The sequence below is a fragment of the Daphnia pulicaria genome, chromosome 4, assembly GCF_021234035.1.
Source record: "Daphnia pulicaria isolate SC F1-1A chromosome 4, SC_F0-13Bv2, whole genome shotgun sequence".
Classification (NCBI taxonomy): Eukaryota; Metazoa; Arthropoda; class Branchiopoda; order Diplostraca; family Daphniidae; genus Daphnia; species Daphnia pulicaria.
This window is the reverse complement of record NC_060916.1, coordinates 2,203,135-2,221,063: the sequence shown is the minus strand read 5'-3', so window position 1 is coordinate 2,221,063 and position 17,929 is coordinate 2,203,135. Positions and strand designations below refer to the sequence as shown.

Below are 17,929 nucleotides of genomic sequence, written 5' to 3'. Positions count from 1 at the left end.
AATGAGATCCCAATTAATCCAGCCATTGCGTTCTCGTGAAACGTTCTAGAAAAATTATACATGCATGCCCTACTAGCACAGAGATATCCATAGGATATACTATGGATGTCAGAGCCGATCCAGTTGGATGTCCCAGTTGGACGTCCTATGGATGTTTAAAGGATATACTAATGTCCTCTCCTGTGGACGTCCAACTTTGGATATCCATGGACGTCCGAAAAACGGACGTCTTTGGTATCAGTTAAAAATTTGGGAAAAATTAAAAGATCTAATTTCATCGGGGATCGAACCCGGGACTCCTGAATGCCATGCCAGTGCTATGCATCCATGCTATACTTGTTCTTATTAATTTGAAACAAAGGGGATATTCAAGCTTCCCTACTAGCACACAATGTCCACAGGACGTTCTATGGATATCCTGTGAACGAAAACCGTCCGTCTGTTTAGCGTCAGCTACGGATATCCTATGGATGGAATGTTTGGATCAAGAAAACACGGTCCATACTGGGATGTCCTATGGATGTCCATCGGTACCAATCTGGGATTTGAAGTTAATCGTTCGTTTCAGATCCTTAGTCTGATATCCATACGATGTCCAATACTCATCACGAATGTACGGCTGACTTCACATCCGAGATTGGTACCAGATGGACATCCATAGGACATCCCAGTATGACCATCCGCGACCAACCGTTATCTGGATCAAAATATACCATCCATAGGATATCCGTAGCTAACGCTAAACGGACAAACGGAAAATGGACCGTCGGATATCCAATGGACGTCCTATGGACAATGTGTGCTAGTAGGGTGTTTTTTCTTCGAAATAATTTGATGTACATACTCGAGATATTTATCTAATCTTTTCTTCTTATTCCAAAAAATCATTTACTTGCGTGGCAGTTTGTCTCAATCAGGTAAGGACTCTCATTCACAGATGACCTGACGTGCACGAAAAATGAATTTGCCATAAGCGATAACGTGAGCGATGATCAAATCAATGATACGGACACAATGAAATGTCATTGAGTATTTATACGTGTCAATATGGTAAATACACAAAATGCCATACAAAAATATGTTCTATTTTGGTCTTTAAAAGACCTTCATCTGACTATATTATATGTTATGTAAGAAAAACGTTCAGGCGTGCAGGCAGAATGCAAACGAACGTAAAAAATTTAACACCATTAAATGTTATTATGCTCAGATTTTTAAAAAAATAATTGAAACCAGGAAATCGGATTTAAAAAAAAAAACATCTACAAAACGAAAAATGAGTACGTGGAAATAACAAGAATATGGTATACACCATTTTGCCAAATATATAAAATATAGTTACATGTTCAATATAAGTGCAGTGATGGAGTGGGTGAATTATTCAGCGTCAAGCGTTTGCTGATCATATAACTGAAAAACGTCACGCTTTGAAACTCACAATCTAAAAATGAAAACGCCACCTAGTATAATAGAAACTTTTGACAGAATATAATTTAAAAAACGTCTAAAAAGGGACCATAAGAAAAAGAGGTATTTCTTTTCTTTCTTTCTTTTTTTAAAGAGGTGCTGCTATTACATATTGTGAAACCTCTTAACTCGTAAGGCTCCCCTATGAAAGTATTTGATAAATAGTCTTTTCTTTTTTAAATCCTTAATATAGCATTTCTGATTTATTTATTATAATAATAATAATTCTTAAAAATTTTTCCCTTTTTTTAATCAATTTTGGAAGGTTTTGCCAGGTGACACTGTCTTGTTTCTCAGGTGAAAAATTCCTGTGCACGCATCATCAGTATGCACTAATTTACCTTTGTTTGCACTCTTTAGCGTACATCGTAATCTCGTCTTGTGCCACTTGGTTGCACTGTAACAGTGCCCGGTCATAAAAGAGCTTTTGTAGTAGGAAACCCTTTTTGTTATTTGATTGGCACTGAATCAGTAGTAGTTTTCGGATATCAGGTGAAGAATGGAGACGGCCAGTGCGAACGGTGCAGCAGCGAAATGATTGTGATTCGAAACGCTAACGGCCGTGAAAGCGGCATTGTTGCAGGCTTTTTCGCTGACGGGCAGATCGCTCAAATGAACCATTTGACGACTGGCCGGATCTTGACAGGTGATTTCGGAATGGAACGAAGTGATCGGATGCCTGATGGAAGTTGTCTCCAAGTACCACCTCTTCAACCATTTGCCCAGCCAAGAATTCGTACAAGAACACACCAGATGATTGTTTTCCAGCCTCAATCCACCTTGGTTACGATTAGGTTTAAAGAAATTTCAACAGTTATTTATTATTATTATTTACCTGCAAGATGTCTGGTAGATGTTGCCGACAACGAATTGTTATTCTGAATAGATTGAAGCCCGATACTCTGTAATGAATTATCTCTCAAATCCAGGGTAAGCGATGCGCATCCTTCTAACCCGTTGATCAATCGCTCGGGAAGGTACCTCACCGAAGTTTTCTTCATTGAAATCAAATATATTCAAATTCAATTCAACATGTCAGAACATTTTTTGAAACAAATTTTTTTACCTTGAGTGAAATGCCGCATTCAGGCAGCGTGTGAAATCCCGTGTTGGCAAACACATCCGGATGGATGGTCTTGAGATGGGCTCCGGAGATTTCGATTTCTCTGAGTTTAGGCGCCGTGTCGATGGTGGCGATGTAATTGAACTGCGACGACAGGACGGGACTTTTGACTTCGACGCTGAGTTTCCTCAATCCGCGCAAGCCTCCCAGCAGCTGGGAGAGATGCGGGCCGGGCCAAGTTTGAATTCGGATGTGGGTCAGAGAGAAGAGCGAGTGCAACGAGTCGCCGTCGATGTTTTCCAGCACCGGAACGCCAATCGACTGCAGGGAAAGCGTCTGGAGTCGAACCAGAGCCGCGAAACTCTCGCGATTGATGAGTCGGATCGGATTGGACGACAGGTCCAAATGCTTGAGGAGAGGCATCGATTGCCAGAGGAAAGCCGGGACTAAGGTGAACCGATTGCGGGACAAGTCGAGATTCCTCAGGTGACCGAGACGGATCACCAGATTGGCCGGAATGTGGTCGGTCGTCCGGCAATCGAGGGCGTTGGAAGACAAATTCAGAGCGATCAATGAGGGGAGCGGCAGGTGCGGCCACTGGGCCAGTCCGATGTTGGCTAAATTCAATTCTTTGACGTGTTGAATTTCGTGAAATAATTCCTTGAAATTGGCCCGGATCGTGTTGTAGCTCAGGTCCAGCCAGATGAGGTGGTTGAGATGAGAGAAGACGTTGTCCGGCAGCAAAGTCAATTTGTTATGGGCCAAGTTGAGCGAGATCAAATTGGGCGTGTTGGACAACATGACCGCGTCCAGGTGATCGATGTGGTTGTGGGAAACGTCCAAATTGATCAGCGTCGAAGAGATGGGCAGCAGACAATTGGGGAAATGTTTCAAGTGATTGTGGGCCACGTTCAACGTCTCCAAGACGGTCCCTTCGAAAATATCTTTGCTGATGACGCGGATTTTATTCCGGGATAAATTGACGATCCGCAAGCGTTTCAAATGGGCGAAAAATCCTACCGGAATTGTCTCTAAATGATTTTCACTCAGATCGATAATTTGCAAGCTGACGGCGTCCGTCAGGGCGTGTCTCTCGACGTCGTGAATGGAATTGCGCTGCAGTTCCAGCACCTGCAAATCCTGGCAACTCTTGGACAGCATCTTGTCCGGCAACACCGCGATTTTATTATTGCCCAGTAGGAGTTTCTTGAGGCTACTGGGAGCGAGGACGGATAGAAATTCGGCGTCGGGAAACGCCGGCAAAATGTTGCGGCTCAAATCGATGATTTTGACGTAGAGCCGGTCGTGTTGGTCGCGTTTGCCGGACCGCAGTTTGGCTATGGCGTTGTCCGACAGGTTGACGCTGGCCGACATGAAGACGTTGGTGCAGTTGGTCAGGGCGTCCCAGTTGAACTCGCCGAGTTTATTCGACTGCAGGTCGATTTTCAATAAATTCGGCAACCATTTGAAAGCCCCGCCTTCCAGCTGGTCGATGTGATTGTGCGCCAAATTCAAAGTAACTAATTTGGGTAAGTGTTCAAACGCCGAGCTCTTGATGACTTGGAGGCGATTGTTTGCCAGGACGATGGTGGTGACCTCATCTAAACAAACACGTGCACAAATCCATTAGTATTTAATTCACGTAAAATGTCCTTGCGACATTTGCACGTTCGTTCAAATATTGAACTATACCCAGATTGTGGAAAGTGTGTTGCGGAAGTGATTCAATCAGGTTATGAGAGAGTCGGACGTCTCGAAGCGAGCGCAGTTTCCCGCCAAAGGAATTGCGATTGACGGCGGCTATCCGGTTGCCTTCCAAGCTCAGGTAGTGCAGTTTGTGGAGGTGATCCAGCGGCAATTCCGACAGGGAAACGATGCCGTTGTACTCGAGCGACAGCCACTGCAGTTGCTGCAAATGTTTCAGCAGCCCAGTGGTGAAACGAGAGTCGTCCAGGATCATGTTTAATTCCAGCGTTTCCAGCGTTTCCGCCACGTCGACGAAGGCGTCGTCGTCGATGGATGTCAGTTGATTGAAGGAGAAGCTCAGCTCGCGCAGTTTGCGGGTGTGCCGGAACAGGTGCGACGGCAATTGCTTAATTTTGTTGCCTTTTAAAATTAAGACTTCCAGGTTTCCACCCCAGTCGTAAAACATTTCACTCGTCACGCTCTCAATCATGTTGTAGGCTAAATTCAGGTGAACTAGCTTCGGGCAATTCCGGAGAACTGAAGCCGGAAAATGCCCTATCAAATAATAATTAAATTTTATGAATTAAAAATGTTCAAAATGAAGTTTTAATTGATTACCTAATTTATTGCCGGCCAGACTGAGTTCTTCCAGGTGCAATCCGAAGCTGGCGAAATTGCCGTGAGAGAAACGGGAGATCCGGTTGTTGGCCAGGTAGAGGAAGCGCAGCCGCTTCAAATAATCCAGCGCTGTCGGATAGTTGTTCAAATTATTGCGATCCAAATCCAGCAGCGTCAGCGTCGAAGACAGCGAGTGGAAGGCCCGTTCGTCAATGTCGACCAGCCCGTTGGCGGCCAGATAGAGCCGATGGACGTTGGTGCCGCGGAATCCGGAATCCGGAAGTCGAGTGATCCGGTTGAAGTCGAGGTACAGAGCCCGGATGTGGAGACTGCGGTTGAACATGGCAGCCCCGGGCAATGAGCTGATCAAGTTCTCGCCCAGGTCCAACTTTTCCAGTCGCAGTTTCGTTCCCGGCTCCGTCCGGATCGTGTTGACCGGAAGTTGATGGATGAAATTGCCGCGCAAGTCCAACCAGCGCAGCTCGCGGAGCTGTTCGACGAGTTTGCTGGGGAAGCTGATGATGCGGTTGTTGGCGGCGCTGATTGTGTGGAGTTGGCGTGGCAAAGTATCGGACGGAAGATCAACTAATTGGTTGCCTTCAAGAATTTGTTTTAAATTGATTTAAAAATAAATTTAAGGGATAAAATATAGGGCAAGTGGTTTAGTTATAATTTTACCATCGACGTTGAGCCAATTTAAATTGCGTAATAAGGCGAGTGAATGGCCTGCGCCATCCCAGCGTCCATCTTCGCATAAAAAGACAATTTAGTGTCATTTGAATCAATTTAAGAATGAATCAATTCAATTGAAGACATTCAAATTTGTCAAATTTAGATGATTCTTTCACAGATGTGTTTAATGCATTACCATTAGTTTTCGACCTCTGAAGTGATATAATGTCATTATTTCCTAGAAAAAGGGCGTCCAGATTTGGTGATAAATGAGTCCACAGTTGTCCTAGGCCTTCCAGTGACGAAATTTGATTGCTAAAATTTAAAATAGCACACAACTACTAATTTCTGTCTAAATCAAATGACTGTGTATTTAAATGAATTTACTTGTGGAAATTAGCCCAAACCAACGATTGAAGCGTTTTGAGCGGAGCGACTGGAATCTCGTTCAACTCGTTATAACTCAGATCCAACGATTTCAAATCCTCTTCCATTCCACTATCAGATTTCAAACCCATTTCAAGATCTATATATAGTCAGCAATCCAATGATTGTGATATTTATGCATATACCTGAAAATGTGTTCGCCAATGTGACGTATTTTATTGCTCATTAAACGCAAGGACTCGATGCGGATACGACTTTGAGAGGCGGAAGTAGACGGCGAGGTTTTCCACGGAGGGATTCGGTCGGCCACTTCCAGCCCGGAATTGACAATATCTACATGGGAGATTTTTCCTGGTGGCAACGCTATATAAATTTCAATCAATTCAATCCCCCCCGCCCAGAAAAAAACCAAAAAAAAACATTCATCAATCAGGAATTTCCTTATTATACTTTCTTATTCAATATATTACCTGGCAAAAATGCAAATGGGACACCGACGCAGGAAACGTCAAAGACATTTTCCTGGTCACTTGCGCCATCACCTGGCGATTCGGTGTCCTGCTGCTTCAGTCGGCCTCTGTCAATCTCCTCTGAGAGAAGAGCTTCCAGCTCGGTGAGCGTTCGATTGCGTCCGTCCGTTTCCGGCTCGTTTGCGTAGCCGCCGTCATCAGCTTCAGGATCGACCATCGGCTGCTGCGACGGCGTTTGCGACATTTTGCACGAGCACATGGGGTTGAAGTGACACGGGACGACATACTGCTGGGCGCTGGCTATCACTGTCACTGCCAGAAAGAGTAAAGATAGACTTGGCAACAGCAGCAACACAATTAACGTCGGCGGTCTTGATTTCTTCATCGAATTCCCAGCGAGAGCTCTCGCAAGCTTGACAATGTATGTGGAACAATTCCAGTCGCTTGTACAGTCCTCCTCCTGTATGAACAAAACAGAAAAGAATAGACGTTAAATGATAGGCAATTTAATCTTATAGGCAGTTTGTTATTTTCAAATAAGAAACCAGACCCAAAAGTTACAGCGATAATCTTTTTCTAGACGGGCTTAAGTTTGTGTAATATAGCAAGTGAACGCCCTATTGAATTAGGTAATAGAGTACATCCTCGGCACAAAAAAGTGTGAAGGCTTTTTTTTATTATTATTTATTAAAAAAGAAAATGGGATCGCTTTGTCCCCCTCCAAAAGGCTCGGAAATTTTTAACCAACCCAAAAGGGTGCCGCCCTTTGTACCGCGCCATTTCCTAGTCTTACCTGTCCAACTTTTAAAAGTGTGGTCTTCCCTGTCTGGAATTTTTAAGAGAGATGACTAAATTAGAGGGGGGTGTGTTTGTTATTTCGAAAGACGGGGTTGAGAGGCCTTCTCGAGCGATATCGATTATCTCCCGTGCATAACTGAGTAAATGTTGTTCGTATAGATCTCCTTTTCTATTCTCCTCCCAGTCGGAAATGCCAACCCTGTTCAAAGATTTACAAGCCACTGAGCTACACTTTTCAATAAGCAAGTTGTCATCAGACTGGAAAACTATCCAACCTAGATATAGGCAATCAAAAATTGATTCGCAGTTCCTTGATATTCCCTAAATCCACATGTTGAAGACTTTTGAACGAGTCCTGGGCTCTTTCCACGTATATAGCGTCTCTCACAAAAAGTTGGCCATTAGCTTTGCTGCCGGATGGCAGAGCAGCCTATATGATCTTGATAAAAGCATAGGTGGTGTTTTATGCAAACAATCATGACGATGATAGGGGAAAGAGAGGCAAAGCACTTTTCCTTCTACTTCGACTGCGTCAACATACGGCATCTATCCTTATTTTTACCGACGTCACTCGACACGATCCAACGCACACATATGCTAGTTTTCGTACAGCCAAAGTTGTTGTTAAGACCTTTTTGCCAATTCAAAAAGAAAAACTTTTGAAAGAACTTGGCCCCCCCCAAATAATTTATTTATCGACACCCACACAGCAGCAGCAGCAGCAGCAGTTGTCAAATAATAGAAATTTTTGTCTGCGACTTAAGTCAACAGTCACAAAACATCGATCGTGTGTTTCAACTCCTCCGCAAAATCCGCTGCTTTCCTCAGCTTGGGCGATATAGAAGTTATACACACACACACACACAGCAGCACTTGAAAATGAAATCATACAAGAATAAAGATAAAAGTCTCACGTGTGTGCGCTAACTGGGCGAGTTGGATACACATCAACAACATTTGGCTGGTTGTCGTCGTCGTTGTCGTCTCTAACGCAATTTGATGTGCGGGACTATACACACCAGCGGGGCTTGCGCTCGTGTGTTGCACGACACACACCAAAGATCTCGCCATTTTCATTAATTAGTCTAACTTCATTTAGCCGGAGCTCCGCGCGCCCGAGCTATTTAACAAAGGGAAGAGGTGCCGGTGCCAGGAGTAGTCCCTCATGCGCTTCAATTTGTTTACGTCTATCAACTATCAATGCGCTTGAGGGCGAGAAGAAATTAAAAATAGAACAGTTTTCTTTTCTTTTTTGGTGGGATAAATTGAAAAAGAAAAAAAATATAACGTAACAGTTTGACGTCACGTATAATCGACTAGTGTCATTTTCGTCTGGAATCAAATGTAAATGTTGTAACTTTCAAAAATATATATATCAAGATGGAAGAAATAAAGCTATACTACGCAAGGTTTAAAATCGATGATCGCTCTCTCTTGTAGCTCTCTCCTTCCCAGGGCTGTATAGATTTTCCCTAGATTTTTTGTCGTTGGCTCATGCAAACAAAAGGGACACTTTTCTTCGTCCTTTTTTTTTAAAAAAAGTTGATAGACTCTCGGCTTGTCTCGCACAACACTTTCCCCTTAGACAACCTTACAGTTACGGTTCGTCTACCTTTTATTTTATTCTATTTTTTTTTCAAAAAAGAAAGAAAATGGAAGGCGCATGTGCAGTTTCCCAATGCGCAACTGCTGAATCATATACTAGCTAGTATGTTTTTCGGTCAAAACCGACCACACTACACACTACACACAGCTCGGAGTATTAAGTATATATATCCGTACGAGCCAGAAGCTTTCACATGGCATATACATCACCCTATAGTATGTGTATACTTGTTTACGAGTTCTATATGGAAGGTTGGCGGTGGTGGGGTCTGTTTGGGTCGAAAACCCCTTTTCGGCACACACACATACACACACAAAACCCACGCAAGTCCACCTCTATAAGAGATGACGTTTATTGAAGGTGAAAGGAATAAAAAGAAACCCACATATTTATTTTCTTCTTCTTCTTTTTTTTGGGGGGGGGGCCCTGGCAATATAGAAAAGCTGCTCTCGGCGGTACCTCGTCATCTATATAGAAGAAAGAGAACAACGTGTGGCAATTTGTCTCCTTTTTCATCTCATGTTGGCAACTTGATATACTCGGAAGAGGAAAAAAGGAAAAAAAGGAAAACAAGAAGAAGTTGATTCGTGAAGAAAGAAAATAAAAACACTTCAGGGTGAGCTCATCACACTAGACGCAGGAGGAGAGTCGAGCTCGTTGCAAGAGAGTCAAGAGTCTGGCAGACTAAACAATAAGACATGCTCTGTGTGTGTGGTGGTGGTGGTGGTGGTTGTCTTTGAAGAAAGCCTATGAGGATGAAGAGCCAAGAAAGATAGAAGTCGAGAGATGAAAGGAGAACATGCGCAGGTTAAAAGTGTATATATATGTTGTGAGTGTAGAGAGAGAGATGTTATAACGTCCGCAGTGTGCTGTGCTGCAGCTATATAAGATGTGCGCCAGGCTGAAACGCGCAACGGTCTCTCTTTTGTTCATTAGCCATTCACGCTCTGGTGAATCGCCGGGACCAGCTTGTCAGTTATATATTCTTCTCTTGTATGATAATAATACGATACCGAAATTTTGGCACCAAAGTTGAAACGCCCTAACAAGATGTCACTTTCACCTTATTTATTTTGTTTTATTTTGTTTTATTTTGTTTTATTTTTCTTTCCAAAATAATCAAAAAATTTGAGATTTTTTTAGTTCTCTCTATCTCTCCCTGCAGGAGCTATTTTTTAGTTTTTTTCTTCCAACTCGTAGTAGTTCTTCACAGATTAGAAATATATATATGTGGACGCGGCTGGATCTTGAGAGCTTGATATAGCTAGTTGGTTCACGCGCGGGCGGTTCATTTGTTACAACGACGAATACGTTTCGGAATGTGCCAGCAAAGTGCAGCGCTAAAACTCCCCCCCCCCCCCCCCCCCCCCCCGTTGCCGACGGCGTTTCAACCTTTTTTTTTTCTCGTGAAACAATTTATTTCTGGCGTGTCAAACTTGTTCTCTCCCGTTTTCTTTTTCTCTTTCCTTTCCTGTTGGCAGGGCCAATTTTCGCATTTCAATTGAATGTCGGACAATATAGTTGACAAAGCTCAAATTCGTAATCGATCTTCCAGTCAAAAGTTTCTTTTCTTTATTTTATATAGCGAACGTAATAAACCGGGGGAACACACACACACCCGCTTATTACCGTCGTTCGGCCATTGGTCGGTCACATTCCACGAACAAATGGTGTTTCTTTTTTTATTCTTTTAATATTTTTTCCTCTTTTCTTTTATGGAATCCCGTAGTCATTTGGGGGGGGGGGGGGGGGGTGCTGTACAGTCCTGTCTACGTATACATCGGATTGAAAAATTCACCTTGCGACAATCCATTTGAAAGTGTGACATGGTTTATAGCTTGTTATACAAAACGCCATCTGTTCAATCTCTTCACGCCTATATAGTTATAGATGGGAGGCCAGTCTAGCTATATATAAGGAGATATATACAACCTCTGCGATAGTATTATTATTATTCAGAAGCAAATCAAAATTCAACCGAGTTATATTGCGTCGCCGTCTATACTACCGGGCGCCGTTGTCGTGAGTTACGGTTGACTTGGTGATCCAGCGCGGCGCTGAAAACTCGTTCCTTGCAAATGGCCTTGTTAGGTCGATACCCCAGGTATATAGCCTAAGCTGATCCCTCCCGTCACCGATAGAGCCTTGTTTTCGGTCCCCCCCCAAAAAAGCCGGGCCGGCCCGGCACAATACAAGACGTCGGCAGCTAGCAGAGAGTTGACGGTATATAGACCGAAAAAAGGGAATATACGTTTGTCGGTCTCGGTGTATATAGCCACACCTTTCCCTTATTTCCTGTCTGGCTCTCGTGAACTATATACTAGCTAGAATATGCTAGCTATAGGTACACACCGAATGTCTCCTTTCATTGTTGTGTATACTCTCTCTATATACTATACTACCCCACCCATCCAGCAAGGCCGGACCACAGTGCGCTGTTTGTCGTCCGGCGATCCACACGAACGTCAACTCCGAAACGGAATAATGTCGCACCATCGATTGGCTCAAATCCAACAAAAAGGAAAAATCATACACGACAAATATCTATCTTTATTCCCCCCCCCCCCCGAAAAAATATAACTTAAAGAGCTGGGCACACGTATCTAATAATCTATTGTACTATATATGCGTGTATACACCCCGACATGTATAAATACGTAACCTCTGTGCTCGAAGGTTTATTTTTCGAAATGACGAAGAAGAAGAAGTTTTGGAGGATAAAACCAACTGCGTACACAAGTTTTGATGGGTTGGATAGGAGCCAGGGCCTTTTTTTTTCAAAGCTATATAAGATCGCAGGTTGTGTGCTATGGCTATGGCTGTGCTGCTGCTGGGGTTGCCGGAGAAAAAAACAAAAATCATATTACATCAGTTTTCCCAGCCAAAGTCTCATGACGATGGAATTCAAACTCGTCCCCCGCCATTTTTGACTTGTCGTGTGTGACCTGATGCATATCAGCTAGCAGCTAGCAGCAATGTCCGTTTGATGAACGAGGCGAAAAGCCCAGTCGACACAAATCCACAAGCTGTCGGATGACGTCACTCTAGTCTTGTGTATAGACGACCCAACGAAGCCGTCAGTAACAGTAGTAGGCGTTCACACAGCAAACCTCTATTTCTCTTTTCGTTTTGCTGCGCTCTTGCTGGGGTCTTGTCCGTATGCCAAACCGGCGGCAAACCCCTGCTGGGAAAGAAGAAGAAGAAGAAGAAGCAGCAGCAACTAAACAAGTAATTAACTGTCAATCCCATTTGGGACGGGGGGAGGTTCAAGAGCGAGCAGACTGCCGGTCTGGCGGTCAGGTTGAATAACGTGTAGCACACACACACATGTATGCATGCTGCCCCCGCAGCACACGACAGACACTGAATTATGAAGTAGACGAGCATATTCGATACACATCTTATTGGTTTTGAGGTGGGGGGGGGGGGGGGGATTATATCGAGTAGTTTCAAAACAACAACAAAAAAAATGAATATTCAAATTTCTTATTCTTTCCATCAGCTGAATTTCCATGTCAAAGTTTTTTAACAAGCTGCTAACAAATGTTGTGTGTGTGTGTGTGTGCCACTAGGGGGGGAAACTTGTTGCACAGGTAAAAGTCTCAAAAACATTTTATTTCTATAATCACGCGAAACCTTTTTTTTTTCGTATAGATATACTATACACGCGTGAGTAAGCAGAAAGAATCCCCGACACAAAACGTTCTAAAGAAAGTAAAGGGTTTTTTTTTCTTCTTCTCCTTTTATATTCAACCTCGAGATATTTTTTTATTATTTTTATTAGCCACTGTATATAAATACTACTATGCTATAAGGCAGGGGCTAATAAAATTCCAATCTGTTGCTCGCTGTGTATATATCCTTATATCTGTGCCGCTGGAGCGGTGGCGTCTATATAATATAATACATAAAAGGGCGGCGCGCAAATAGAATAAACAGTAGACAGTTAAGGATTCCCCTTCTGCAAGTGCCTGTTTTAACACAGTTCAAAGAACTCTACTGCTACTCTGCACTATCTCTCTAGTCTCTAGCTCTCTCGAGATCGAATAAAAGGGCTCTCTCTAGCTCCTCTTTGAAAAGATGCGCTACCTAAATCGCCGCGTAGTAGTACTTGTTGCGCATCTGCGCGGAAGGCACAGCATAGCAGCAGCAGCAGCACAACTTAGCCAAGCCAAGAAAATAAAACCTCTCCTCTCTTCAACAGACTACTCTGACTCGGTTCATTTTCAGTTGCCAGCCAAAATTCACGCTAATAAAAAAGACAAAAATAATACTACCAGCGTGCTGCAAGAAGAAGAGGTTTTGGGTATCTCTCATCGAGCACTGTTGTGTTAGATACCGACAGCATCAGAGACTTGTTTTCTCTGAATGCGACAAAAGGCACTGCGGTTATCTATACACGAAAGGCAACAACAAAATAAGGAATACAAAAACTGACAGAAATCCAATTTGAGCGACGTTTTGTCATTGTCATTCTAATAGGTTCAGCCGATGATGGGAGAATGAAATCAAATATCAAATAAAAGCTGCCGTTATCTCGACTGTGTGTCAAGGGCTCAATATATTATAAAAATACCCCAAAGTTATGTACATCTAAGCAGAGCGATTTGATTCTTTCACAAATCTGCCCAGGCAAAAATCAACTGTGAATTTAACCAAGTGAAATTGATCGCTTACCTGATTGTCGCTGATGGACGACGCCGAGCAGCAATCTTATACACACGCACAGCACACACACACACACGTCAAGTGATTTTGACGGGGAACACCAAATGTTGATTCTCAATTATTAGTGATGGGCTATACAGCTATACGTCAGCACCCGCCAGTTGGTATATCAACGCCGAAATGTTGTGTTTTTATATGATTGAAGTACCAATTAATTATGTAGCTCAGGTTCCCGCGGTTTTTTTTTCAAAAATACAAACAAACCAAAACAAGTAGACAATAACGGGATGATGATGACTCAGTTGTCTAATAAAAGTCGACGACTCCTTATGTTATATAGCGTGGGCTCGTTTTTACAAGCGAAAACGGCGAGTGAGAATGAATAGAATAGAAAATAGACGGACTTCCACACGCGCGTTTAATCCGGACGGATACTGCCGTCTAACTGATGGCCAACTTCTATGTGTCCGGCGGAAAACGAAACGAAGAAGAAGGCGAAATAAGTTCCCCCTTATACCTACGTATCTATCTACACAAGCGCATGCGCAAGGTATATACACACAAAAACGTCAGCCACCACCACCACCACCACTACCACGCACCTCTCACGCCCAAATACATGAGCAGAGTCTAAGAAGAGATAGAAGGTCCGTGTGGGTTTTTTTTCTCTGGCTGCTCTTTGCTTATAGGCAGCTGCTGTGCGCTTGCACAAACATGCACACACACACACACACAGCATTCGAGCTCATTTTTCTTCTTTTCTTTTCTTGTTATCTTTTTTCACTGTGAGAGATGAGAGAGAGAAATAGAAAAATGGTTTTTCTTCCCACCGTCTATATGTACCACTTGTAGCCTGGGCCGGCGTGTATATATAACTGATCTCTTTTCATATTTGGAAAAGAAAAATGTAGTTATACACACACGTTGTCTCTATTGCTTTCGTTGCCGATATGATGCGAGGAGAGATAGGGAGAGATAGGGGGATACACACGCCCTTATATAGACGTCGGGGTCTATCTAGAACGCGAACTGGCGGCTCAATCGATCAATACTGTATATAGTACAGGGCTGCCGTGAAAGCGCTGAAACGGCTTAGTCAACGCTAGCGCAATAAGACGTCCACATTCAAATTGCACATTGAGCAAACAAAAAACACATTGTAAAAACGGGAAAAAAGAAAAGAATAGAATGGAGGAAGCGGTAAAAATGTGGAGAATATGTTCTTCTTCTTCTTATCCTCATGTGTGTGTGTGTATACCCATCCAGAAAAATATCAAAACGTTATCGCCTTTGAAAAAAATAGAATGTCTTTTAAACGTCTAAAGAATTATAATTCTGGCTAGAAGAGTTTTTCTTTTATTTATTGTTGTTGTCGGTTGTTGTAGTGTTGGGTTCAATTATATAATATCGTGATACACGCGTTTCTCTTGTTTCGGTCTTTAATATATATTTTTGTTGGGGGGGGGGGGGTTAACTGTGTGTGTGCAGCACTAGCGTTGATCGGTTAATTAGATATTGGACTGGTAATTATACGTAGTAGGATCAGCAACTCTCCCGCCTCAGCAAATAAGCCAGGTGAAATGACGGGGGCGCGGAAAAAAAGCCCGGAGCAATTTGCCCTGCGGAAATGGTACATCGGAGGAGCGCGCGCGATTGAAAAGACAAGACAAACACTTTGTATAATTGACTGGATATCGAATAGGCTTATATAGATTGGGTGGTGGTATCTCTTTACACAACGAAAAGTCAAGTTTATTACAAGGAACCAGTTGAGCATTAACAGTCTATATAGAGAGATACAAATAGTCAAAAGAGAGAGAGGCTGTACATAAGACCTGATGACGATTGATGTTAGATAGAAAATCTATTGCCGGCCGACATTATAATCCCGGTTAGATACTTTGATGAAATCCGATCGATCCTCTAGGCCAGACCTTACATATATATCTTTCATAGCCTGTTGTGTGCATCTGAAGAAATTTTCCAGATCACAGCGAAGAATAAATTGATGGACCCGAAGAATTCACTTATATACACCGCTGTGGTCTCGTATTGGATATGCTAATGCTCGTCAATTCTTATTTTTCATCAAAGAAATGATTTTTTGGGGGGGTTGGTTTGTTGAGGGGAAAATGTTTTATCATTTGACAAGGGGATCTGAGAGGGGTTGGAAAAAAGAGAGCGGCAACAGCGACTGATGGTCTCTATAGGAGAAAGAGTAACGATCGGTAAAATATATATCCCCCCCCCCTCCCCTTGCCCATGTTTTTTGAGACTCGAACGTCAACGAGCGACCTGTGGGATGGGCCGGATGAAGCCCCTGCGTTTAGACTCTTTGTCGGCTGAGAAGGACCTGCGCAAAAGCAGAAAAAAAGGACCGTCTCTCCATCGACTACTACCTACTGCACACTATTTTTATTCGACGTAGACATGGCAGCATTCTAGTAGCTTCTTTACAAGGGCTGATTTTCGTCCAAAAATTTTCCGCCTCGAGAGAGAGAGAAAACGGAAGAAAAATCACATTATAGTCCGCTTATATCGATTACACACACATAATCTCTGGTCCCCCCTGTTTTTTTCTTTAGGTCACGCTTGACTCCAACTAGTCTACGTAACCTTTTTGTTTTGACTTGAAAAAAAACAAAAAAAATGTTATGAGCTTGTAGAACATGTCTATATCCAGTGACTCGTGTGTGTGTGGCTTTGGCGCAGTCTTTATACAACAACATCAGAAAATATATACCAAATCGGTTGGCGTATATAGAACTTGGCTGCGGATTGAGCCATTAAATCTCTATTCACTGCGGGAGAAAAGAAAAAAAGCTCAAACGTTTTTGAATAAAATCAAGTCAACCTCTAGTCGAGATGTTGGGCTGTACATAATAGAGAGAGAGAATTGTGCCTGTATACACAAAAGCCAAACTCTCTCTGCTGCTGCTCTGCTCTGCATCTTGCGTTCACTATGGTGATTGATGGCGCAGATACATCATCGAACTTGATCGAAACGCTATACAAAACATCAACCCAAACTGTGATGGGCTGTGAATGCGCATAGAGAGAAACTCGCAAGTCTATAGGAGCTCTAGTTTTCATTTCAAGTTGTCTTGTATGTAGAGACGGTGGTGGTGGGGTGTTGCCATGTTCGACAGCTCGTGAAAGAAGAGGCGGTATATTAGAATCTAGCGGCATATTGACACGGTCCAAGACGCAAACTCGAGCTGACAAAAGTTGGGACGCCGAGCTCGGCGTCGGCGGCTATGGGGGGGGGGGGGGGGGGGGAAGTTCACTGTTATATTGTGGAACGTCAGTCGCTTCTTTTGACTGATGGAAAAGAAGAAGAAGAAAATAAAAAGGAGAAAGAAAAATACTGCTGCCGGGGGAACACACACATACATACATCTCTATCTCTCTCTTTGCTTAGATATGTGCACAGCTATTGGTGCCGGGCGCCAACTGTGTGAGTGAAGGTGACACATTTCTCCCGAACGAAAAATAAGAAATAAAAGGAGATTTTACCAGCTAGCACATATATCAGATAGTCTCGGCGAAGAAATAAAAAAGGCGACAATAAAAGCACACACACATACGTTCCATTTGCATACGTGTTAGTGGCAGTTTGGCGATTGTATACACGTCTAAACACTCTCTCTCTCTCCATGTCTAGCAAAATGTTGGCATAAAGAATCAGGCGTGTTAGTGATGTACTAGCGTCAATCAATAATGAAATATCAGAAAAGATTGCTGATCTCTGACACGTCTAATGAAATCAGACGACAGCCAACACAAGTGCGCCATCAAAGATACAAGTTTACAAAATCGTGCTGGAAATCGAACGCGATTCGTTATATATACATATATTGATGTGTGTGTGTGGTGCATACATCACAGGATGGACATGTATACACATCCACACAGTTTTTTGAAACTGTGCGAGAACGGGTCAAAGGGACGAGTCAAAACCCAACTCGCAAAGGATCGAGGTTAGTTTGACATGATGCGAACCTAACGTGACAATCTATAGGAGCCCGCGGGTACCCCAGCAGCCCCACGGTATTATATTATTATATAGATCTATATTGTAGTAGCGTGATTGTGTATATAGAGACTATATACATACATATCTATACTACGTCTATACTTGTTTAGTTGTCGATCTGTTCCCCACCGCAACTAGGTAAAGCTAGCTGCTGGCCGCCGGCCGAATCAAAAAAATAAAAAGAGAGGTCGCACGCACAAGTGTGCTCGATTCCTAAATGAGTCACAGGGGCCATAAGTCATCGTGTGCGGTGTGCTGGTCGTCGTCTCTCTAGCCCCGCAGAGAATTCTTATTCATTATTAATGGCGATCTTTCGATTTATTGACGACCGGCTATTGTATACTATACTACTACCCCAGTAGACAGCAGTATAGTACTATGTGCTGTGCATTTTTATTACATTCGCTGATGATGTTTTTTTCATGTGTCGTTGGGGCTGCTGCATGTTGGGGCGCATT

General features: G+C 43.1%; 2 protein-coding genes across 3 annotated transcripts in view; one reads left to right on the top strand and one right to left on the bottom strand.

Moving 5' to 3' along the window:
• LOC124336700 overlaps window positions 1–17,929 on the top strand; it is a 580,524-nt gene that overhangs the window by 29,401 nt on the left and 533,194 nt on the right. The window lies entirely within an intron of this gene.
• LOC124336032 (chaoptin-like) lies at window positions 818–13,891 on the bottom strand. 2 transcript variants are annotated; one of them, XM_046789604.1, is made up of 11 exons: window positions 13,445–13,891; window positions 6,364–6,823; window positions 6,079–6,256; window positions 5,894–6,004; window positions 5,703–5,821; window positions 5,513–5,581; window positions 4,835–5,431; window positions 4,223–4,771; window positions 2,534–4,131; window positions 2,303–2,462; window positions 818–2,246 (listed from the first exon to the last, which is right to left on the bottom strand). In XM_046789604.1, the coding sequence occupies exons 2-11, from the start codon at window positions 6,746–6,748 to the stop codon at window positions 1,936–1,938; spliced, it is 4,077 nt and encodes a 1,358-aa protein (XP_046645560.1). In that variant the 5' UTR covers window positions 6,749–6,823; window positions 13,445–13,891; the 3' UTR covers window positions 818–1,935. The 2 variants fall into 2 exon arrangements, with proteins under 2 accessions (XP_046645560.1, XP_046645561.1); XM_046789605.1 differs by having other exon boundaries at window positions 6,364–6,817.

Excerpts from the sequence above, each read along its gene's own strand:
- LOC124336032 (XM_046789604.1), bottom strand. The coding sequence starts at position 6,748 with ATGAAGAAATCAAGACCGCCGACGTTAATTGTGTTGCTGCTGTTGCCA. Across the intron at positions 6,005-6,078 it reads ATTGGCGAACACATTTTCAG|TGGAATGGAAGAGGATTTGA; the intron begins GTATATGCATAA and ends GAAATCTGATAG. Across the intron at positions 5,582-5,702 it reads TCAGAGGTCGAAAACTAATG|ATGGACGCTGGGATGGCGCA; the intron begins GTAATGCATTAA and ends TTTTATGCGAAG.